Source organism: Protopterus annectens, chromosome 6.part0 (assembly GCF_019279795.1).
Source record: "Protopterus annectens isolate FY-2018-M chromosome 6.part0, PAN1.0, whole genome shotgun sequence".
NCBI classification, from domain to species: Eukaryota; Metazoa; Chordata; order Ceratodontiformes; family Protopteridae; genus Protopterus; species Protopterus annectens.
Genome location: NC_056737.1, coordinates 427,525,054 through 427,550,472, shown reverse-complemented (window position 1 = coordinate 427,550,472; position 25,419 = coordinate 427,525,054). Strand labels below are relative to the sequence as shown.

Below are 25,419 nucleotides of genomic sequence, written 5' to 3'. Positions count from 1 at the left end.
GCTCGTTTCCCCTTCATGTTGCTGCCATTGTCGTATCATTGTCCTTGACAATCATTAATGTCCAATTGATGATTTTGTAGGTTTGAAGAAGTGCTTCTGTAAGTCCTGCCCCAGTTGTATCATTCCCAGGCACAAATCCCAGAAAATGTTCCTCAACTGTGGCTGCAGTCGTTGAAATATCCACATACCTAACTAAAACAGTAATTTGCTCTTGATTGTTGATGTCTGGCGTGCAGTCAAGAATCACCAAAAAGTACTTAGTGTCCTTCACCTTCCCTGCAATGGTCCTTAAAATAGCATTTGCAATCAGCTGGATAATTTCATTCTGTATGTCCTTTCCAAGATAGTGATCTTTCACCTCTTCATTCCTAATATGACACAAATGTTCAGCCATGACAGAATCAAACTGTGACAAAAGTTGCACTTGGCCTAAGAAATTGCCATTGCCATCGGTGTTCTGGGCATCACTTGTACCATGGAATGCCATGTTCAGTTCCGACAAGTACTGGACAATAGCAATAACACATTCTAACACACCATGCCAGTGAGTTATCTCCTTTTTAACCACTGCTTGTCTCTTATCATCCATAGTCTGCCTACTCTTTATTCTATTGACCAGTTCCTTCCACTTCAGCATGCATGTTGTATGTTCCAGTGCTCGGTCCTGGCTGTGTAAAGCTTTGGACATCTCTCTATATGCTCTGTAACCATCTGACCTGAGAAGATGGTTAGAATGTCCAAACAATTTGCATGGAAAGCAAAACAGTGCATCCTTTGAGACTGAATATGTCAGCCAAGTGCATTTTGCTCTCTCTCCATTAGGCAGTACATGGAAATAGTTCTCCGATATAAATCTTCTTTTCTGCTCATTGACTCGGAACTGTGGCAACACCACTTGCACAGGTCCATGCTGAATGGCAGCTACCCTAAACTCATCCCTTATCAAGTCTAACCAAGTTTGTAGATCCTCAAAAGATATAACTAACACTCCCTGCAAGTCATAGGCCACATCTGTCACTATGGAAGTACGGACACCTTCTGTGTCAAAGTCTGTTGATCCAGGCAATACCTCTGCAGTTGAATCTGCATTTGCTGACATGCTTTCGTCCATGGTAATAGCTGCAGCCTGTGGTGTAGCCGCAACAGAGTGGTCACTTTCTATCAGAAGGATGCTGGCCTCAGAGTGGGAAGACTGTAATGCAGAACCATTGTGTTGTCCTGAAGGCAGACTTTTTCCTGAATCTCCCCTCTCTGATGACCCACAGAAAAATTTCATAATGGAACCTGTCACGTCACATCCTCATTCCTCTGCTGCTGAAGCTTTCTTTTTGCTGCCCCTGACAAATATGTACATTTCATCTCTAACTGGGAGTGGAAGTAAAGCAGAATTACTACACATGCAGACATCGGGTCCTTTTGTCATACTGTCAGTAAAAAGCACTACACTTCAGGTGCATGTTATACAACTTTCTTTGACCTACCTGGACTGCATAATGACAAATGTTAGCATTCTGAACACATTCTAAGGATGGCATTACACTGTAAGCAGAACTGAAGAGAAACAAGGACCTGTAGGCAAGAAAACTGACATATAAACTAGAAAAATGGATTAGGTTCCAAAGTCATGTTAGTATGACTGCAGGCACAAAAGAATGTGCAACCTAATACTGAACATTATTCATAAACAAGCTATACGGTATCATACTGTAGGCTGAAGAACTGCTGAGTAACAGTAACCAGTAGTGAAAAACTAATGTAGGCCATAGGTACAACTGAAGTGCATTACAAAATACATATTGCATAATGACCTGCATTGACATCAGTCACTATTACACCACTGGCAAAAAGACTGAAGAATGACTAACCAGTAGGTACAAAAAAGTAATGAGAAAGGCCCAAGTTACAGTTTTATGTTAAATACTTAACACTGGAGGTGAACCTCAGCTTTTTCTATACAATTCTTCCCCTTTCATCCCCCCAAACATGTGAAGAGGCCCCAAACGACATAAAATATTGATATTACAAGCTCTCTGGGAAATACTAAAGTCTGAAAGAACAAATGACTAGGAGAGGCACAAGTTTGAAGGGGAACATACCAAACTATGAGGCAAGAGAAATGTTACAGATCAAAAAAGACTACACTTGCCCACTACCTCTCACTCTCTTGGCATACTTGAACAAACCAAAATCGCTGGTTGAACAAAGGAGTAAAATCATGGATTTGCTAGAAAACCTCATTTGTAAGGGATATATAAGTGCCACACATCATGAGACATTCCCACACACACACACCCCCCCCCTTAGCACAGGACCTGTGGACAAAAGCATAAAGCCAGGGGAATGTTCCATGCATTACGTGAAGGATATGAAACATGAAGTTAATTTTTGCTACTAGCTTCAGCCCTCCGCATTGTGCTATGCAATTATTTTGTGAGAGAACAGACCAAAAACCAAAAAACATCTGGACATTGTGCACATACTCGCAGGCCCCATCAACCTCCTAACCTCTTAACATAATTCAGACAGACAAAAATAACTGTAGAACAAGACGTAACATCAGGGATAGTTTAAAACATTACTATAAACTTAGAGAGCAGAACAGTGTTTGCAGTAGCATGAATTAAGATATCAGTACATTCTGCGGAAATCTCACCTCACCACCCCCCACAGTCTCTGCAGAATAATTCTGGATGAAGTGAAAACAAAAAACAAAGGGATGACATTAACAATGTGCTTATACAGTGCATAGCCCCACATTAAAAAAAATTCCAAGCAAACACTGAACACTGCAACATTCTCAAAGCCACTGGCTACCCTCCCAACATTAGGCATTTTAAACAATGTACAGGCCCCATTAACCTCCAAATAGCATAATTCAGACAGCCAGAAAAAAATGCACAACAAGTCGTAACATCAGGGATAGTTAAGTAGTACTATAAACCTAGATAGCAGAACAGTGTTTGCATTAGCATGCATTAAGATATCAGTACATTCTGCAGAACCCCCCCCCCCCAAAGTCTTAGCACAATAATTCTGGATGAAGTGAAAAAAAAACAAAAAACAAAGGCGTAGCATTAACAATGTGCTTATACAGTATGTGACCCCCCCCCATTAAAAAAACTCTAGGCAAACATTGAACACTACAGCATTCTCACAGGCTCTAACCACACTCCCAAACTTTCAACACAATAACTATGGACAATGAAAAAATTGCAGACATTGCATCAGTCAGTTGAACATTGCGGTTATACACAACAGTAGCATAACAGGGTTTGCGTTAGTATACATTCAAAACGTCTATACCTTCAACAACATTCTCACAGCCACTAATTACTCTCCCAACATTAAGCATTTTAAACAATGTACAGGCCCCATCAACCTCCTAACCTCTCAGCATAATTCAAACAGCCAAAAACTGCATAACAAAGCGTAACATCAGGGATAATTTAAAACAGTACTATAAACCTAGATAGCAGAACAGTGTTTGAAAAACTTGTAAAAAAACTCAAAACCTACTGCAAATCTACCAGCAGAATTTCAAAAAATAGCAGCCAAAGCCAGTTCTTACCCTGAATACTTAATAGCTCCATTACTGAGCAATATGTCCTAACCATCTGGAAAATATTCATAGGTTCATAGGTTCATAGGTTCATACTAGGCTATCTGCCCGAGGGCATTTACAAGCCTAGCCCATAGTTTTGTGGATTACGCCACCCCTTTAGTATGGGGAACTATACCCATTATTTTGCTGTGCCTCTGTTGAGCAGTGACACTGAGGTAATCCCTGGGGTATATCTGCGATCTCCCATCCATTGGTCAAGATTTCTCTTGAACAAGGCCAGCGAGGTGCTCTGCCTCACATATACCGGGATTTTATTCCACAGCATAGGGAGTCTTTGGGTGATGAATCTATCCCTCCAGCACGTCCTATTAATAGCCGTGTCGAGGTTTAAGTCTCCTGCCCTTGTGACTCTGACGGATCTAGATTTTTTGAGGTGAAGCATATTCATCAAATCTGGGTTTGACATGGCCTTGTATGTTAGGCAAAGGTCACCTCTGAGCAAGCGTGGCGACTGAATAGAGCTGGAGTTCTTTCAGTCGGGCAGCATAGGACAGATGTTTGAGACCCTTTATCCTTTTGGTGAGGAACTTTGTGGCCTCTCCAGCTGCTGCAAGTGTCGGGTCAGATACATTCCGAATGGGGCATTGTACTCAATCATTGGTCTGATGAGTGATGAGTATAGGGAGACTATGACCTCCCTTGATCTAGATGAGAATCCTTCATGATAAGGTGGGCAATGTAGAAGGTCTTCCTAACTACTTTAGCTACATGGGTGTCGAATGACAGACTACTATCAACCTGGGTCCCCAGGTCCCTGATAACTTCTTCTGTGCTCAGTGGATTGCCACCTATTTGGTAGCTAGGGGTAACCTTGTTTTTCGAAGGGTATGACTATGCATTTTTGGCATTTAACTTTAGGCCATGGCTCTGGCACCAGTTATCCGTTTCTGTGAGACCCTTCTGAAGGATATCTGTGTCAGATGTGTTTTCTACTATGGCCCAGTTTGCAGTCATCTGCAAACTTTGTCAGCCATAACCCTCCTGTGTTTGCTTGTACTTGGAAAAGTAGATGCCAAACAAGAGTGGGCCCAGGACTGAGCCCTGTGGTACACCACTTGTGACAGGCTTTGAGTCTGACATGGTGCCAGCAACTCTGACCCTGTGGGTTCTGTCACTCAGCCAGTTTGCAACCCATCTTGTGATGTATGGGTTAACATTTAAGCTGATGAGTTTTTCAATGATACCCGAGTGGGGTATTGTATCGAAGGCCTTCGCCAGATCGAGGTAGGCTGTATGGACTGCCTTTCCTCATCAATGGCTTTGGTGACTGTTTGAAAAAGTCAACCAAGTTTAGAAGGCATGATCTGCCTTTGACAAAGCCAAACTGGGATGGATCCAAAGTCTGCAAATTCCCTATGTCTTTATTTATGAGGTCCATTATGATCCTCTCCATGGCTTTGCAGATAAGGCTTGTCAAGCTAATGGGCCGGTAATTTCCAGGGTCGGTGGAGGCACCGCCTTTGTGAAGTGGGACCACAGTTGCAGTGCGCCACTCCCTGGGTACGTATCCAGAGGTAAGACTATGATTAAACAGCTGTCCTAGCTGTGGGTTTAATTCCTCGTTGAGTTCGTGGAGCACACAGCCGGGGACACCATCAGGTCCCATGGATGCTGTGTTTTTGCTTTGGAGAGCAGTTCTCACTTGGGCGTTGGAGATGTTTGGGGGGCTGCAATCGCTTGGTATAGATATCTCTCCTTTTGGGGGGGGGGTTTCTTTTTTCTTTGCATCAATAGCTTAAATAATTTAATAGTGCCAAGTTTCTAAATACAAAAATCACAATGCCAGTTAAAGCCAGTGTTCAAAGCTATTACAAAAGTTGTGCAAAACGTCAGTGAAAGTGCTTTAAGTGCTAGTCTTTGGATAATTAAGTTAGACAATGTAATTAAAGCTATAGGTATTGTCACAAGATAGGCTCTTCCCCTTGCAACGGCCACACAATTCTTGGCGATGTGGTTTCTTCAGATCAATATGCCTTTTCTTGCGAGGACAACTGCACTGAGTCTTTGAACAAGTCTGACACTGGATAGCTTCAACTCTGTAAGGGTTGTAACCTTTCATACATTTGCGGCACAACTGCTTAAAGTAAACCTTATTGGTCCCAGAAATACACCACACGTAAGCACTTTCCCACCTGGTACTACATTCCTTGCAATGAAAGTAGCCATACTTCTGTTCCAAGAACTGAAATCGATATGTGGGTGACCTACGGGAGTTCAGTTTCGGGCCATTCAGTTTAGGTGTTATTTGCGTCTGGCTGCACTCTGGGATGGGGCTTTCCTCAGGGACACCTGCTGGAGAACCTTCTCCCACTTGTTCTTTGGGGCTCTCAACTCTCTCAGTAGTTGATCCTTTTTCATCCTCTTTCTCTTGAAAGACAGTTAACGAAGCACCCTCTTGGTCACCCTGGCATAACTCATTCTCTGGAAAAGGTGAGACATAATCACGGGTAACCGTGAACACCCGACGGTCATAAACAGGAGAGTACACAGCAGGAATTTGGTTGGAGGCCGAATACGAAACTGCCTGGGGCTTAGATTCTGTGAGACGCCCCACAGTACCATAGCGGGGAGCAAAATAGTGCACATTATACCCTTGCACAAAGGTAGAAACCTGACAGAACGTACAAATTATAGGCCCAGAGCAATTCTCTCCCCACTGGCTAAACCCCTAGAGGGATGCATTAATTCTCAACTTCTGCAGTATGTCACAACCAATAATTTACTTACCAAATCCCAACACGGCTTCAGGCCTCATGCTGCAACTGCCCTCCTCAGTTATACCAACACCATCAATTTAGAAATGAAGGTAAAATAGGATCATCTATCTTTCTCGATTTGTTAAAGGTCTTTGACACAGTCTCTCAACAAACTTCTAACTACTATCGCCAACCTTAATCTCATCCTCCTAGCCCTCAACTGGCTCCAAAGCTACCTAACAGGTCATAAACAGCCAATAAAATGGCTCCAGGATCCACCATCTCTACTCCCAGTCACATTAGGCATCTCACAAGGCTCCATCCTTGGTCCACTTCAGTTTAGTGGATTTATTATCAACCTCAATACCGCCACCTCCCTAGCACCCACAATCCAATATGCTGATACACTTGTGTCACATCTACCATGCAACAGGTCATGTCACAATCCAGGCTGAAATAAGCTAATCTTCACCACTTACCCCATATGCCTAAAACTATTCACTTAGACATTACCTCACAAGACTGCCCACCTATCATCACCCACAGACATTCTCTAAAGTATTCAATTGTATTTATTACTGCTTGGTTGTAACTTGATTAAAGTGTAGCTATCATTCTAAGTCTTTTGGATTAAGCACTTGGGCTTCAGACCAGTTGTTTTACATTAGGAAGGTTTGTGGCAAGCACTGTGGTGGCAGGACAGGTAGCTTTCATCCTTCTAAGTTGGGAACTGCTGATTGAGAGCCCAGTGTCCAAGTGTATTAGTTCTGGTTTAGGCACTTGGGCTTCAGGCCAGTTATTTTACATTGAAAAGGTTTGTGGTCTGCACTCTTGTGGGAGAAGAGGCTGGACTCTGCCCTTCTGAGCTGGGAATTTCTGGTTAAAGGTTTATAGTGCCTGAATATTTGAACTGTTTCTTACTGAAATTGGTACACCTTGTTTGCTCTAGCATAGACTAGATCCAGGCCTGCTGAATCTAGCTTTGTTTATATGCTTGTTGTTTGTTTGCTTGTTATTTCCCTGGAAGCTAATTCCACCTAATACGCGGCTTCTCAGCGCTTCTGTGGATCACTAGTGATATCTGCATTGCTTACTGTACTTATTTCCTTGTTTCACTTGAAGGAAAGTTACTGTTTGTCGTTTTTGCATTTAGTTACTTGTAACACATTGCACTCAAGTTACCTGGCACTTGCTCACTAAAGCAATTATACAAGTCAACACTAAAAATTAAAAGCACTACACCCTCACTCCCCACTGGCCCTTGTTTTCAATTATTAAGGAATTCCCAATATTATTCTAGCATGTCCAAATGTCAGTTGTCGATCTCCTCTCCGGTCCAGCTGGTGAATCTGGGAATCTTGAGGCAATGTTATAACTGCCTCATGTACACAGACAACCCTCTCCTCCTCCCACATAACACAAATACTTGCGAGAGATGCAGCTATTTAGCCAAACTGGAGGCTGAGCTCTCTCAACTCAGTACTGGCAAGACCAGACAGGAGGAGAAGGCAACTACACGCACCACAAAACCAGCCTCACATAATGCTACCACACCACTGAATCAAACACATAAACACACAAAGACATACTCGGAGGCTCTGAGTAAAAATTTACCTAAACAGCAGAGGCCTCCAAAGCAGACACCCAAACAACTGCTACCTCAAGACACGCCACAAGCAACACATAAACCACAAAAGCAGTGTGCAAAGCAGTCACAGCCCTTAAGGCCAAATACAACACCAAACATACTTGTCATAGGTGACTCCATAGTCAGACACACTGACGTCCCACTCACCAGGCTGAACAAGGAGAGGGTCACAGTAAGCTGCCTATCGGGCGCTAGAATCCGCCACATAACACAAGCACTCGGGTCACTCCACGGCAAGTACAAATATGACACAGTCATTGTCCATGCTGGTGTGAACGACCTGAGACGTACCTCCCTGGACTACATGAAAAGAGACACAGAGGAGCTCTCTGATTATGTAGCCCAGGCAGGTATGACCCTGAGCAGTATCCTTCCTTCACCAAGAATGATGCCACAATATAGAGACAAGATGATCAGCTTTAACAATTGGCTTAATGTCTGGTGTCATTCAAAGGGGATCCAGTGTCTGTCTGCCTGGGATGACATGCTTGACAAGCCATGCTGCTTCACAAGGGAAGGCTTGCACCTGTCACCCCTGGGATTCTGGATATTGGCTAAGGCTCTTGGCACCCCCATAGTGCCTTTTTTAGGCAAGGCTCAAATTCTAAACCTACCACCCTAGAAAACAAAAATGGGAAGAAACTGAGGGTAATGCTGCTCAATGCCAGAAGTCTAAATCTCAAAATGCACGCACTCGAGGCCCTTCTCAGTATGGAGAACATCGATGTCTGTGCTGTAACTGAAACCTGGTTCAAGGCTCCTGAGAGCACCCCGGCACTATTAGGTTTTACCTCATATCATGCGTTCCGGCCCCAAAACCCGGACCACACCACAAAAGGAGGGGTGTATCCATATTCATAAAGGATACCCACACCTCCAGGTTGGTGGCAACGCACAAAGCTTCGGAAACCATCCAGGTGCAACTAACCATAGGCAAAACTGCTCTACAAATTGTAGCATGCAACAGGCCACCCTCTCAAACTCAGGAACCCCACACAGCCTTCCTGAAGACACTGGAGGGTATAAATGTATCTCCAAACACCATCATATTGGGTGACTTCAACTACCCGAATATAGACTGGGAACATTACTCAAGCCCTAACTTTCTAGCCCAACGGTTCCTGGAGTTCATAAATTCAAATGCCATGGAACAGCTAGTCACTGTTCCGACGAGAGGAGAAAATATACTAGATCTCATTATCACAAACATGGGGACAAAATGCTCCACACCGGAAGTATATCCCTCATTGGTGAGATCTGATCATAAACTAATCTCACTGGAAATCCACATCCCGCCCCCACCCCAAACAAAAAAGATCACAGTGAAGAACTTCTCTAGAGCAAACTTCACACTACTCAAGACTGGTGTGGTATCCTTCAAGGCCCCTGAGCCAGTGGAAACCACAACCCAAGCTGGAAGCCCTTACAAATGCCTTCTATGAACACCTCCAGGACTGCATGGATCAGGCAATCCCAAATAAAACCAAGACTTTTTCCACAAAGGGCAAACGTCCAGTCTGGTGGACCCCAGCCATTAACAAACTTTACAATAAGAGGAGAAAGCTATTACATGATAGAACAAAATCCATAAAAGGGAAGTCACCCTGATCATTATTAATAAAAAATACGAGCACTCATAAAATCAACTAAGGCCAATTTTGAGAGAAAAATTGCCATGGATTCAAAGGACAATCATAAGGCCTTTTTCAGCTATGTTAGGATCCTGGGTGGAAATTCCCAGATATGCTCAGAATTAGTCCAAAATGATACAAAAATCACTGAACCCACAGACATTGCCAACATACTGGCAGACAGGTGCAGTGCAAACTTCACCCCCCCTCTCCCCCCTTAAAGGAGAGATAACTATCCCAGCGGAGTGTAGCCTCCCAGACATCTCAAATGCGCAGGTGAAAGCTGCTCTCTCTAAAGCTAAAAACACAGCATCAATGGGACCGGATGGTGTCCCCGGCTGTGTGCTACACGAGCTAAATGAGGAATTAAACCCGCACATAAGGCAGCTGTTTAATCTCAGCCTTACCACAGGATACGTGCCCAAGGAGTGGCGTACGGCAACTGTGGTCCCACTCCACAAAGGCGGTGCCTCTACGGACCCTGGTAATTACCACCCCATAAGCTTAACAAGTCTAGTCTGCAAAGCTATGGAGAGGATCATAATGGAGCTTATAAACAAAGATATAGGGGACCTGCAGACATTGGACCCGACCCAGTTTGGCTTTGTCAAGGGAAGATCATGCCTTTTGAACTTGGTCGACTTCTTCGAAACAGTCACCAAGGCCATTGATGAGGGAAAGGCAGTCCATACAGCTTACCTTGACCTTGCAAAGGCTTTTGACACAATACCCCACTCGGGTATTGTAGAAAAACTTACCAGCTTAAATGTAAACCCATATGTCACAAGATGGGTTGCAAACTGGCTTAAGGACAGAACCCACAGGGTTAGAGTTGCTGGCGCTATGTCAGACTCCAAGCCAGTCACAAGTGGTGTCCCACAGGGCTCGGTCCTTGGCCCCCTATTGTTCGGCATCTACTTCTCAGAAGTACAGGCCAACATGGGAGGACCTTGGCTGACAAAGTTTGCAGACGACTGCAAACTGGGCGCCATAGTGGAAAGTGCATCGGACATGGATATCCTTCAGAAGGGACTCACGGAAACAGATAGCTGGTGCCAGAGCCATGGCCTGAAGTTAAACGCCAAAAAATGTATAGTCATACCCTTCGGGAAAAACAAGGTAACCCCAAGCTACCATATAGGTGGCAATCCACTAAGCACAGAAGAGGTTATCAGGGACCTGGGGACCCAGGCTGACAGTGGCCTTTCTTTTGACACTCACGTTGCTAAAGTGGTTAGAAAGACCTTCTACATTGCCCACCTGATCATGAAGGGATTCACATCCAGATCTAGTGAGGTCATTGTTCCCCTGTACTCTTCACTTATCAGACCAATGATCGAGTACAATGCCTCATTCGGGATGTATCTCACCCGACATCTGCAGCAATTGGAGAGACCCCAAAAGTTCCTCACCAAAAGGATAAAGGGACTCCAAAATCTGTCATATGCTGCCAGATTGAAGAAACTCCAGCTCTATTCAGTCACATACCGTCTGCTCAGAGGTGACATGTGCCTGACATACAAGGCCATGTCCAACCCGGAATTAATAGACATGCTCCACCTCAAAAAATCCAAATCCACCAAAACCACTAGAGCAAGCGACTTAAACCTTAGCACGGATATAAATAGGAAGTGCTGGAGGGATAGATTTATCACTCAGAGACTCCCTATGCTGTGGAATAAAATCCCGGTCCATGTGAGGCAGAGCACCTCGCTGGCTCTGTTCAAGAGAAATCTTGACCTGTGGATGGGAGATCGTAGGTTTACCCCGGGAATCATCTCTGTGTCACTGCTGGACAGAGGCACAACAAACTAATGGGCACAGTATTTTTTCATATAAGGGGTGGCGTAAGCCACAAAAATTTGGGCTAGGCTTATAAATGCCTTAGGGCAGATAGCCTAGTATAAACCTATGAACCTATGAACCTATCCCTGCTCTAGCCATCTGCAATATCCTTCTCTGTCCCATTATTTATCTCCCCTCCTTTTCATCACCCCTATCCTATTCTCACTACCTTTTACATATCATCCATCTCTACCTCTTGCCCCAATAGCTAACAAACACACTCTCCTAACCAACTGGCAATCAAAATTAAATGTATAGTACAGCTCACATTCCCTTATATTGTCCCTCATACAAACAGATAAACCATACTCATTTTGCATATTGCTAGCACTTACATACTAAGACAAGCCTTTATCCTCGGGCCTCCACTGAAAATGGGTTCTATCCCAGTTAGATTATCCAGTAAACAAATGTAAAATAAGTAAAGTAAAACTGGTACAACCACAGCCCCTCACACACAAATCCTCAACACGTTGCTACACAAATCTAAAATAAAACTGGCACAACCACAGCCCCTCACTCCCCATACTCTTAGCACAAGAACTCTACACAAAAGCAAAATAAAACTGGTTTTAACCACAGTCCTCACTACCCCAATCCTCATAGCACAAGAACGCCACACAAGTGAAATAAAACTGGTAAAACCACAGCCCCTCACCCCCATCCTCTTACCACCAGAGCACTACACAAAAATAAAATAAAACTGGTACAACCACAACCCCTCCCCCCATCCTTTTAGCACAAGTACTCTACACAAAACCAAAATAAAACTGGTACAACCACAGCCCTCACACCCAAACCTCTTAGCACAAGAAATATCCACAAAACAAGTTATACAATCACTCCCCCCACAAAAAAAAATAATGTTTAAACTAAACCCAAAAACTTACCTTTTATACCTTTTACAGGAGGCTGCATCCAATACTCTGATCACTCTTCACGACTGAAGGCTCACCTGCTCTGCTTGCTTTCCTCAGACCACTGCAGTCCTTTTTTACATTGCCCTTAAAAGGACAGTTTTTCAGACCTTTTGATAAATTGCCCTTAGAAGGACAGCTGAAAAGGGTAGTCTCCAATGATCATGTCCACAATCACTCCAAAGGCTTGAATCCACCATTGAGCCATTCTCCAATGTAGTCCATCCTCACGCTGGTCCAAACCCGGCTCAATCTCCATGATCTGCTGCTAAGGAAAACTCCTCTGTTTAAAAACAAGAGAAGTGATCCTTATTATCCACACATGCCTTTTTAAAGACAGTTTAGACAGGAAGTGCTTTGCAAGGGCCAATCAGGTCCTTGCTTCATCACGTCCTAGTTTAAAAAACAAAATAACAAGAACTTAGTTCTCAGGCTGCTACAGCCAATCAGATCCCTTGTTTCACTGAGCAGACCTGATTGAGTGCAGCTTGCCAATGAATCAAATAAAAAAACAGAAAAACAATTCTGATTTTCACAGTGATGTCAGGAAATGTGTGGACGTCCACGAGGAGCCGAGCTGAGGAAGTAACAGTCAGAGCAACCAGCAGCTGCTGGATGGGGGCCCTCATTCATGAGGAAGTAATCAGAGGCTCTCCACACCTGCAGGTTTTGCGGTGCCTAACACTGGCTATGACTTCATACTTTGACTTAGGAATGGAGTCCATTCCCGTCAAGGTATTAGAAACCCAAAAGACTTGGAGAAATTAAGTCGGGAGATGTGTGGGTATGGGGGAATGTTTATTTATCAGATGCTCACCATGACCCATACTTGTATTCTGCTTTTAACTGCATATTAAAACTTGAAAAGAGACCATAGCTCTGTCTCTTGTGAGTCAGACAGAATTTTTCCACCCTTCCACCCTGTTACTGCTATGTTCTTAAACACCTCTGTCTTTCTAGTTGCCTGCCCCTTATGTTAATTTGACCATATATCTCGTTTCCCCTCTGCTTTTACTGGCTGGTGTGAGTAAGCACAAAATTATCATTTTGTTAAATCACTCCCCTTCAACTATTTGAATTTATTGGCCATCCTACAGTATTCCATAGTACCAGAATACAAAAGTGCCCACCCCCTTTCAATCTATCCTGCTCTTTTAAAAATAGTGGCTCTCCACTAAAACTTAACTTTTTGTACAGCTAAAACTTAAGTTACCCACTTTCATATCTAACTGCTTAGTGCACACTGCAGTGTTTAGGATAAACCATTTTTTTCATCTTACCTTTAAGCATCTATTGCAAGACCACCAGTTATTAGAGAGCCCACATTCTGCCACTCAGTAGTCATCTTGGGATTAGTGCTTCTGTTTTCTCCTGGTGAAAGAAGGAGTACAGTGACATTATTTCCCGGAGACTGCTGATCACCAGAAAGCCTAATATCTGCTTTATAGGTGACAGCTTGGAATCTGTGCTTATATTCTGATCCTGGTGACAGTAGGAGCAGAGTGCATTGATTCCTGTTTCTGGTTGGAGAGTGAGTGTCTGTACTTAATGTACTTGATTGGTTTGGTTGCTATTCGAGGCATCTACCAGAAAAAGGCTACAAGCCTACAGACCCTTGCATCATCTGGGACAAGACTGTGGATCACCAGACAGGCTGTGGCCTGCTTCTTTTCTTAGGATTGCAGCTAAAATTTTGATTCTGGTGAGAGAAGAAGCAAAGAAGTATTGTATCCCAACTGAGTGAAGCTGTGGTGAGAGCAGCATTAGTAGTAGCCAGGCAGTAGCCATTCATGCAACTCCCCTCTTTTCATCATTCTTGACAAGCTAATTCTTTGTTTTCAGTAAGTACTGCTTGATTTGTTTATAACTTCAGAATATCTGCCTAAATACTTCATCCTTAAATTTTCATGGTCTACGTATTAGTTTCCCCTCAAGTGTTTGGCAGTGCTCTGTACAGACACAGACACCTTGAGTGACATTTTTCCTGTAAAAGCACAATTGAAATTTCTCCAATATCTAGTTGCACACAGGGCGACTAGTTTGCAGTGACAAGCACTGTCCACATAGTTGCAAACCAGATACTCCTGACAATGATTGATACTGTCACTCTAACAGTCTAATCAATAAAAAAGGGTCTGTTGCCATGGATATGAACTTTCCTACTGTCTCAGTTACTGGCTTGGTGAATATGGGCATCCTGAGGCAATATAGAAATTCACCACACAATGTACTCGCACATAAAGCAGGTGCGAGATAAAGGCCAAAAACCATACAAAACTCAAAAGGCCTTGGAGCCGAAACCGGTCTGATTGATTTATGGTTTTTGCCTTTTGAATTAATATACTATATTTATCTCATCCTATGGTGCTGGCATATTTTTGAGCAATATAGAAATTGCCTCATGTTTACTGAAAACCAGTTAATTCTCAAACAAACTGATATGGTATGTGAGAGATGTATTCACACAACATCACTGGAAGCAAACCTCTCACATAAAAGTACTCCTGATGTCAATAAGGTTGTCAGTAGTACACATGCTTCACCCACCATGCACAATTTAAAGCAGACACATAGCCCCACATATACTGAGGCAATTACATCTAACCTTCCTAAACCACAAAGACGCCTAGACAAAGTACACATAAGAAATATCCTCAGCAGCCCCAAATACACTCTTTCAAAACAACCACATCAACACATAGAGCTACATCTCATGAAGCCTTTACCTCTAAGCCCATAAGGCAAGTCAACACACAATCCAACATTCTAGTCATTGGAGATTCACACTGATGTCCCTCTCACCAGGCTGAGTAAGGATAAAGTTATGGTCAGTTGCTTATCAGGGGCTAGGATTTGCCAGATTACGCAAGTACTTAGGTCAAAGTCCATGTGGGAGTAATTGACCTGAAACGTACCTCCCTAGACTATATGAAGAGAGACATCATAGAGCTTTCAGAATATGCATCTCAGGCTGGTATGAGCCTAGCATTGGGCAGCATTTTACCTTCTCCAAGGATAATGCCACAATACAAACAAAAGATGATTGACTTTAATAACTGCCTTAGTTTCTAGTGTCATTCTAAGGGGGTGCAATATTTGTCAGTATGGAAGGAGATGGTCAACAGACTATGCTGCTTTGCCAGGGATGGTCTACACCTCTCCCCTCTAGACTTTCAGATAGCTAGAATATTGTCTTTCCCCATAGTGCCTTTTTTAGGCACTGCCAAACTGAAAGTACTTACGGCATAGCAAATCAAAACCAAGAAAATCTAAAGGTATTACTACATACCGCTAGGAGCCTAAACAAAAAATTCCACTCCCTGGACGCTCTCTTTACTCTAGAGAATGTTGATGTCTGTGTGGTCTCTGAGACGTGGTTTAGAGCCATAGAGAGCACACCAACAGTGCAGAGTTATAATGTCTTCCACACATTTAGACCAGCAACTTCACAGGCAGGGACTAAAGCTGGAGGTGTCTCTATTTACATCAAAAATAAATATACTTCAAGGCTGGTCAAACAGGACAATGCATTTGAGCTGCTCCATGTTCAAATCACCATAGGTAAAATCCAAAACCACTTCCTTGCAAGCTATAGGCCCCCCCCCTCTATGACCCAGGAAACCCATACCATATATTTAAGTGGTACTTACGTATTATTGCAACCAGATTCCGAAACAGGAAATATGGTCACAAATGTGGATATTTACAAGTTTAAAATGGATGTGAAGGTCTGAAATGTATTGATTTCTAAAGGTCGATACAGTTATTAGCAATGCATTATTTTACCCCCCCCCCCAAAAAAAAGAAGGTATAGTGCGATACTTTGGCCAACAATTTAAAGTTGGGCATGTTTCAGAAAGTATCGCAATATCCTTTTTGTGGGGGGTATTAATATTTCAGACATTGCTACATGCCCTATCGCCAGTGAAAGGCTCACCTGTGGAGTGCACCACCATCTACTGCTGTCACAAAAAGTAGTTGAAAACCCCTGTCACATGTTTCCCCTAAAAAAACACTATGTTCTCCGTATTACATCACCGGTAACATCAGAAAGCATCGCAATCAGCTAAATGTGACCGAACAGTTTGCCAAATACTTGAGGCAGGACATATTTTTGAAAGTCAGGCTGAGTTCTGAGTCTGCTATGTATTCACATAAATTTCAACTTTCTCATTATTACATGAGTGGGCAAGGCTGGTCCTGTGAAAGGCAATCTGTCAAATGAAAAATAAACTTCAAAAATGATCAATACACGGCAGGTTCAGGTTAAGGCACTTTAATCTTGCAGCAAGGAGACAAAAACGTGCTAATACTGAGTTTGTCTAACTAAAATCAGGAAGTAAATCCATCTTTATACACTTTCTAACAAGACATTGCCTACCAAGCTGACGTAACAGATCACAAGTTTTAACATCATCATTACATAGCAGCTGTTTGTCCATGATTTTCTGCTTGCACTATCAATTTTATGAAAAACATCCTAAGAAAAACAACGTGGCTTTGGTGACCACCGGTTAGATACAACTTCCCACTATGTTATGTTACCATTCAAGGTACTATAGCTAATTCGAGCACAAAGTAAGTACAGATTCTTCAAGCAGTCTTTTGTTTCATGTATCTCTTCTTTTTCCGCAGCTGTGCATGTTCTCATAACACGAACAGAGCTGATTGTTCATATTCAATCATATTATAGAAAACAGTATTGTTCTATTCCTACACTATTCATACATTTTCCTGACCTAGCAGATAATCACCTGCTTCTCAGTACATTTCCAAAAGGCATAAACATGAATTTTGCTGTGCTAGCAAATACTAGGTCAGGGTGCATCTTGCAGTTTCAGAAAGCATACTGTGGTTTGAAAAATCATCTTATAATTTCATACAGAATTAAGCTGTACATAAAATAGAATAAAATGTGTTAACTCTTTTAGCTTCTAATAAGCACTAAACATACATATTAATACATATTTCTCTAACATTTCCCCCCTGTTAATACTTTTTATTCTATTTTCAAAAGCATAAACAGTTTTCTTCTTCTCCTAACCTCTTCCATTTCGGATTTGCAATTAAGAGAGTCATTCAGTTTAAACTTATGAAAGCATTTCAGTTTTCAACAACTCTTCAATTTCAGTACTTTGATACAAAGTCTCAGAAACTGATATGTCTATAAAATCTTTGATTAACTTTTTCATGCAGGGAATACCACAACAAATGCATGCTCCTAATAGGAGTAATCCCACACAAATGGCAATCAGGATGTTCATTAGGATGGAACCCCACCCCCAAACAAATTCTGGAAAAAGTCCGTCAGAGGGTTTGGGCCTGGTTTGGTCATGGTTGACACTTGCTGGATCACCTCAAGATAGTCGTTTATCTCATGCTGGTTGTCAGGAATATACGAACAGCATTCTTCTTTGATTAAAGCGCACGTACCACCTCTTGCCGCTAGGGTGAAGTCAAGAGCCATGCGGTTTTGAAGCACTACAGTTCTCATAGCATTTAGTTCATCAGTCACTAATTCAAGAGCAGAAAAAGTTGCATTGCTCATAACTTCGAGAAGTTTGGACAGTTTTCTCAGCTCCCAAATCGATTTCACTGCGCCATATGCAGAGGCTATGCCTGCCCATGATATAATAGTGTCACTCAAGTCCATGTGTGTCAGTTTATCTTTGTTTTTCACGGAGTAATTGTTTCTCCACCCTGCTTCGATTCGTCCCACTGGATTCTCGGGTCTCTTGATTGGACTTCCAGGTTTACTGCTGACCTCTCTGACGTTTCGAATTTTTCCTTGAGGCAAAGTTGCAGTGTGTCGTATGGCCGGGACCAGGTAACCCAAAAAGCAACTGCCGGACCAATTCTCAGGTAGCCATTTGTATGCCTTTTTCCCACAAACAAAATAACAATTCTCTACTTTAGTATTGATATATGCTTGCCCTGCATGAAACATTTTCTTGTCAATAATAGAAAGTTGCTTCAAAAGAACAGGATTATGTTGTATTTCACTAACAGTTTTTTTCATTTTTCTCAAAGTATGAGTCATAGTTTGCACCACAGATAGTTTCTGCCTTATTAGCCTTAATATAACATTTATAAGAAACAGTCACATTGCAATTGCTCCAACCCGCCTGAATAGTGTCATTTTTATAAAAACATACAATTCCTTTTTGTGTAACAGGTAGGTACAATGCTATTTTTTCTTGTGATTTCACTGGTGTAGTATCAAAAATCAAGTTTTCCCAGATATCATTGACCCCTAGGGGGACAGCAGTCATTAATAATCCCCCGTATGCTGTTGGTATAGCTGTGCAAATCCAGCAGTTCGAAACATTAAAAGTCTCAGCATACACATATTTAATTGCTTGGTAAGTGTTAAAGTTTGGATGCCAGTCTATGAGTAATGCATCACGTTTGTTCAGTTCAACTCGTGTGGCTGAAAAAAGGAAAGGCCACAGCAAGAAGATCATTGTTATCAGTATAGCTAACAGGATGATCATGCAATTTTTCTGAGGTTGTTTGCATCCCTGTTTACTCTATACCTGGTCATTTTGTTCTCGTTGTATAACAGTAACAAGGTTTTTGTCCAGTTCAAAGTTCTTAACCAATTTACAGTGTGTCAGATGAATCCAGGATGCTCGCTCTGCGATCTTGACTGCAGTGGGTGTTGACAGTAGCACTTGGTATGGCCCTTCCCACTTTGGAGAACTCCAATTTCTTTTCTTCACGACCTTCACCCAGACCCACGTGCCTGGGACTACTGCTGCTTCTGATGGTCTGGCTTGTTCTTTATCTGAAACAGAATTTAACTGCAGAAGTTTGTTATTCAAAAATCGCCTCATATACTCTGCAAGTGAACTGTCAGCCTCCTGGTCTGCAGGCATGAGAGGTTTCCACTGAGGTGTATAATATGCCCTCCCAAACAGTATTTCAAAAGGAGTTAACCCTTTTGCATTTGGAACAGTTCTCATGCTCAACAGTGCCAGAGGCAGACAGTGCACCCAGTTCTTTTGTGTCTCACTAATCAATTTCCTAAGCTTATTTTTCAGAACTCCATTATGCCTCTCTACTAATCCTGCAGATTGGGGGTGGTATGCACAATGGTTTTTCAAATAAATCCAGAAATAACGGCTCAATTGGTGTATGGTTTGATTTACAAAGTGTGTGCCATTGTCACTATAGATCTTGTCCGGTATGCCAAATCTAGGAATAATTTCTTTAACAAGGACTTTTGCAACAGTAGCTGCATCTGGATTTTTGGTCAGAAAAGCTTCCACCCATTTGGAAAACATATCTATAATGACAAGACAGTACTTTTTATTTTCGCATTTGTTTAGTTCTATGAAATCCATACAGATAGTATGAAACGGATACGGTGGTGTAGGGAAACTCCCTTGCTTAGGCTTCAGTGCCCCCTGTGCATGATGCCTGTTACAAACATGGCATGCTGCACAAAAAATTTTTGTGTAGTTTGTAAATCCATACGTTGTAAACACTCGATTCACTAACTGTACCATCCCCCCTGTTGAGACATGGCACTGCCCATGTCTCAACAAAGCTGCATATCTAAACAAGTTAGATGATAAAATTGGTTTTCTTTCTTTGGAGATGTACAGCCCTTTCTCAAGAATTGCTCCTCGTTTTATCCATTTTTGTTTTTCTACATTTGTAGTAAGTGTCTGCATTGTTTTTAACATTTCTAAATCTAAAATCTCAGATGGTTGTAATTCCTTACTTAAAATAAATACTTCTGAAGCTGAAGCTGCCTGCTTTGCAGCTGTATCAGCTCTCGCATTACCTTTTGAAATCCTATCCTGTTGTTTGGTATGAGCTACGCATTTACAAATAGCTACTTTCTGAGGTAACTGAATAGATTCTAACAAATCTAAAATAAATTGCGCATGATTAATTAGTTTACCAGTAGATGTTATCATTCCTCTATTTTTCCACTGCTGTGCAAAAACATGTACAGTAGAAAAAGCGTACTGACTGTCAGTAAAAATGTTCACATGTTTATCCTTTGCCAGGGTACATGCCCTTGTTAAAGCAATCAATTCTGATGCTTGTGCAGATAAGTTGTGTGGTAAAGACTTTGCTTCTAAAATCTCAGTATCAGAAACTACTGCATACCCCACTAGATTCTGTCCTGTAGGACCCCTTCTACACGAGCCGTCCACATAGTATGTCATCTCGGCATCATCCAAGGGAACATCCGTGAGATCTTTTCTAGGCAGTGTCTTTTGCTCAATCTCCTGCAGGCAGCAGTGTGGTTTGCCATCTGCAGGAGTTGGGAGCAAGGTTGACGGATTCAAAGTTGTGCATCATTCAATTGTCATATGAGGTTGGCTCAACAGTATAGTCATACAGGAAAGATGTCTAGCAGGAGAAAGATATGCTACTTTTTCTTGCAGTAAAATAATCGCGACTGCATGAGGCACTCTCAATGTGAGCGGGTGGAACAACACTACTGAGGCTGAAGCCTGCACTGCCATTGCAGCTGCGACTACTGCTTGTACACAGTGGGGCAAGGATTGCGCCACTGGGACTAGCTGTGATGAATAGTAAGCTATGGGGCGTTGTTTGTCCCCATGTTGCTGTGTTAACACTGATGTCATATAGCCCTGCTTACAATCTACAGTTTGGAAAAATCGTTTATGATAGTTTGGTAATCCTAAAACTAATGAGGATGCTATCAGTTGTTTCAATTTGCAGAAAGCTGATTCTGCTTCTGGTGTCCATTGTAATGAATCTTGTGCTGTCATAGGCTTCTTGAATATTAAGTTGGTCAGTGGAGCAGATTCCAAGGCATAGTTTGGAATCCAACTCCGACAAAAATTAGTCGTACCTAGGAAGGACATCATTTCCTTCTTGGTAGTCAGTTTGGGTGCTTGTAATATTGCTGTTTTTCTGTCTTCATCTAATATTCTGCCTTCTTTGGATATTACATATCCCAGGTATTTAACCTGTTTTCCAAAGTTGCAGTTTGTTTTTGTTGACTTTGTGTCTTTGAGTGGCTAGAAATTGTAGTAATGCTATGGTATCTTCTCTGCATTCTTGCTGGGTGGGGGCTGCCAGCAGAATGTCGTCTACATAAAGTAAAATCTGGCTGCCTTTCGGTGGGATAAATCCTGCCAGGTTACTTGCCATTTCCTGTGCGAATATTGTTGGACTCTCACAATATCCCTGTGGTAGTCGCGTGTATGTATACCTTTTCCCCTGAAATGTAAATGCAAACCAATGTTGGCTGTCAGGGTGTATCGGTATTGAGAAAAACGCATTGCTAATATCTACCACAGAAAAATACTTTTGTTGAGGTTTCAAATCATTTAATAAGGTGTGTGGATCTGGCATCGTAGGTGCTCTAGGTATAACTGCATCATTTACAGCTTGTAAATCTTGGACCATACGCCATTCTCCATTTGCTTTCCTAACAGGAAACAAGGGTGTATTACATGGCAAATCGGGAGATTCTCTCAATACTCCTTCCTTAAGTAAGGCTGCTATTATAGGTTTTTTTCCTACTTCTGCATCCTTTCTTAAGAGATACTGTCTCTTTTGAGGTCTAAATGCTGATTTTGGCGTGATAGTGACTGGTCCTGCTGTACGAATAAGTCCTACATCTGATTTCCCTGTTGACCAGAGAGTCTCTGATATGCCTCGTAAGGCTTTTTCCTCTTCCTCTAGTAAAAGTGCTACTCAGATGTCTTCACTTGCCTGCAAGTGCACAGCTGGGTGTGTCTGTGTTATTCAATTCAACTTCTGCTTTTGTACTCCCTGTTCTGACAGTTCTAATTCTGTCTGTTTTTCCCACCTTGTGACTTTTTCCTCCTAGGTCTGCCCATTTCACATTCTTATCTTTAGTCAAACTGACATGTGGTAATCGATTAGATCTGTAAAGTTCTAGGAATTCCTGGGGCAATGAACAGCTAACTACACTGTTTCCTTCTGTGTCCCAGTACAGATTATGTAATACTAATCTGTTAGCATGGTTTCTAAACAGTTCTTGCTCATATTCTTTATCAGGTCCTGGTTTGCTACAGTAATATAGAGTACAATGCAACAAATGTTGTTTATCAGTGTCAAGGGAGGGGGATTTACTGATGGCTACATTCATCAGTTCTTCGGTTACTGCCCCTGGACCAGTCGTAACCAAGTCCTGGCTGTACCAATAAAATGTTTCACCCTCCGGTCGCACCATAAAAGTATCCATTTGTCGCTGAGCTTCCATACCCTGCATGGTTGGAACTACTGCTATGCCAAATATCTGCATAAGGTCTCTGCCCAAAAGATTTACTGGGCATTTTGCAGAAACAACAATTTTGCTTTTCTGAGTCATCCCTGAAACAGGGTCAGTTATTGCTATGTTGTGGGAGAGTGGCTCCCGATACAGCTGTCCATTAGCTGCTTTCACTAATATGTAATCAAGTGATTCTGAATTTTCTGGTAGTTTGGAAGGCTGTATCACGGTCCGTGAAGCCCCTGAGTCACACAGGAATTTAACTTCCCTCCCCTCTACCAGAAGTGCAACTTCTGGTTTTGTGTCTGCTAAGTAGAGCTCTAGGCTCAATAATGCCAAGTCTAAAATTTCATTTTCTTCACCATCGGTGATTTCTTGTACTTCCTCTATTTCTTCTATCACATTCTCTACTCCTTCTATCACATTTGCATTTGTCTTTTCTTGGTTATTCCCTTCTAGTGATTCTTGACTATCATATAGTCAGTCCTCACCCTCCTTGTCTTCCGTGGTTACCTTCTTATTTTGCCTGCAATCCCTTGTCAAATGTCCCTTTTTTCCGCATTTAAAACATTCACCCTTTTCTTTCTCTCTTCAAACTCCTCTGATCGCTTATCAGATTGTTTATTTCCCTGGGCATTTTTTTTACCCTTCTTCCCGGACTGTACTACAAAGACTTCTGCTCCGTCTTCTACTGCAAATACTTGAGTTTTCTTTTTCTTTTTGCTATTAAAATGCCTTTCAGCATGTCTTGCATATTCAAGTAATGACTGTAATCTACTCGTACGATGATCTACCATGTGCTTTGTAATAAAACTACTTATGGGTGCAATACTACCCTTCAAAAATGCATTCTTTAGTTGCTGCTCATATGGGGAATCATGTGTTTGGTCTTCAGGTACCTGCATTCCACAATGGTTACTAAAACACTCTAATAATCTGGCATAACATCTATCAACAGTTTCACCTTCTTGTTGGATGCATTGATTAATGCAAGTCCAGTCAGCCCTAGGCTTCCATTTCTCAGAGATCTGGTCTGTCAGACCTTTCACTCTGTTATCCAGTTCTGCGTTACTATGTGGGAGTGGCCTATGTTCTGCGTCATGGGGATCCCAGTTGCCACTGATCATGTGCCAGTCTGGACCTACGATTTGTCTGACTACTTTTTCTACTTCCTCTCCATTTAAATGATAACTTAACCTCATGCCCTGTAAGTCTTCTAAGAATTTTCTAAAATTAACTTTTGGATGGGGAATTCCCTCTGTGGCTTTCTGGATGTCTTCCGGTGTCCACGGTCTATATACTAGAAGAGTTGGGTCCTGTCCTGCCTGTCCTGCCTGTGGATTTGGTACTTCTATGAGTGGACATATCTCTTCTTCACTCATAGCTTGTGAATTTTTATTTATTTCATATAATTCAGTATCCCCTCTTAAGTTGCGCGTTCGAGACCTAGTCTCGACAGGATCTCTGAGAAACGGTTTTGATTTCGCAGGGACCGTTGGGTATAGCGGAGGTGGATCTGCTTGTCCACTCGCTTCATATTCTGGTAAGGGGAGCAGAGGGGGCGGAGGGCCCGATGCTATTACCAAGTTATTGTCTTCTTTATCTAAAAACATTGCTTTTGAATTTTTATTCTTTTGTTCCCTGCGGTTTGCTTCCTCAAGCCACCTGTGTGCCTGAGGAACTCCCAATTGACGTTGCTTTTTTACCTGACCTTTTGCGTCTGTTTTAAGTTGTTTGACAAGTTTGATAAGTGAAGGTTTATCTAATTTGCCATCAAATTTGTATTTATTAACCCATTTTGTATAGTACCTAACGTTATCAGCACGCTGTAATTGCATATATTTCGCGTCTTCGGTTAATGGCGGATCTCGGGATCTTTTTGTGCACTTATTTCCCATGTTGTCTTAACTTAGTTAGAAATTCTTACGTAACCCTTCTTATCACGTGGTACCACGGTTTTCTCTTTTTCACAGTTTATCTAGAATAACTGCCTACCTATCCTGTTTCCTTGATCTATGACAAGACAGTAATCTTTTTTGTCCCTGATTTATATAAAATCTCCCTGACAAAAACAAATACTGTAACAAGTCCCTGATCTGAAACAAAGAAAAGGTAAATTCCTCCTTACCTGAGCCTCCGTGATTGATCGTCTCACTGGAACCGTTGACTCGTCCTCCAATCGCAGATCAGAAACAGTGGCTGGCCACTTTTGAACGACAATTCAGTTGGCGGTCTTTCAGAGCAGAAGAACCGATGTGGCCTCTTCCCCGTATGGTTTCATGCCACCAGACCCATCTGACCTGAGCTAGAGCGAGAGTTTTCCGGTCTGAAGGACCGATCTGTCAAAGGAAAAATAAACTTCAAAAATGATCAATACATGGCAGGTTCAGGTTAAGACACTTTAATCTTGCAGCAAGGAAGCAAAAACGTGCTAATGCAGAGTTTATCGAACTAAAATCAGGAAGTAAATCCATCTTTATACACTTTCTAACAAGACATTGCCTACCAACCTGACGTAACAGATCACAAGTTTTAACATCATCATTACATAGCAGCTGTTTGTCCATGATTTTCTGCTTGCACTATCAATTTTATGAAAAACTTCCTAAGAAAAACAACGTGGCCTTGGTGACCACCGGTTAGATACTACTTCCCACTATGTTATGTTACCATTCAAGGTATTATAGCTAATTCGAGCACAAAGCAAGTACAGATTCTTCAAGCAGTCTTTTGTTTCGTGTATCTCTTCTTTTTCCGCAGCTGTGCATGTTCCTATAACACGAACAGAGCTGATTGTTCATATTCAATCATATTATAGAAAACAGTATT

At 42.1% G+C, this 25,419-nt stretch overlaps 1 protein-coding gene across 1 annotated transcript in view; it reads right to left on the bottom strand.

Moving 5' to 3' along the window:
- Positions 1 to 5,481: 5,481 nt before the first annotated feature.
- Positions 5,482 to 25,419, bottom strand: part of LOC122803853 (zygote arrest protein 1-like) — a 27,731-nt gene continuing 7,793 nt past the window's right edge. The window contains exon 2 of the mRNA XM_044073535.1: positions 5,482 to 6,214. Coding sequence (XP_043929470.1) covers positions 5,493 to 6,214 — 722 coding nt within the window. The 3' untranslated portion in view covers positions 5,482 to 5,492. The remainder of the gene's footprint in view (positions 6,215 to 25,419) is intronic.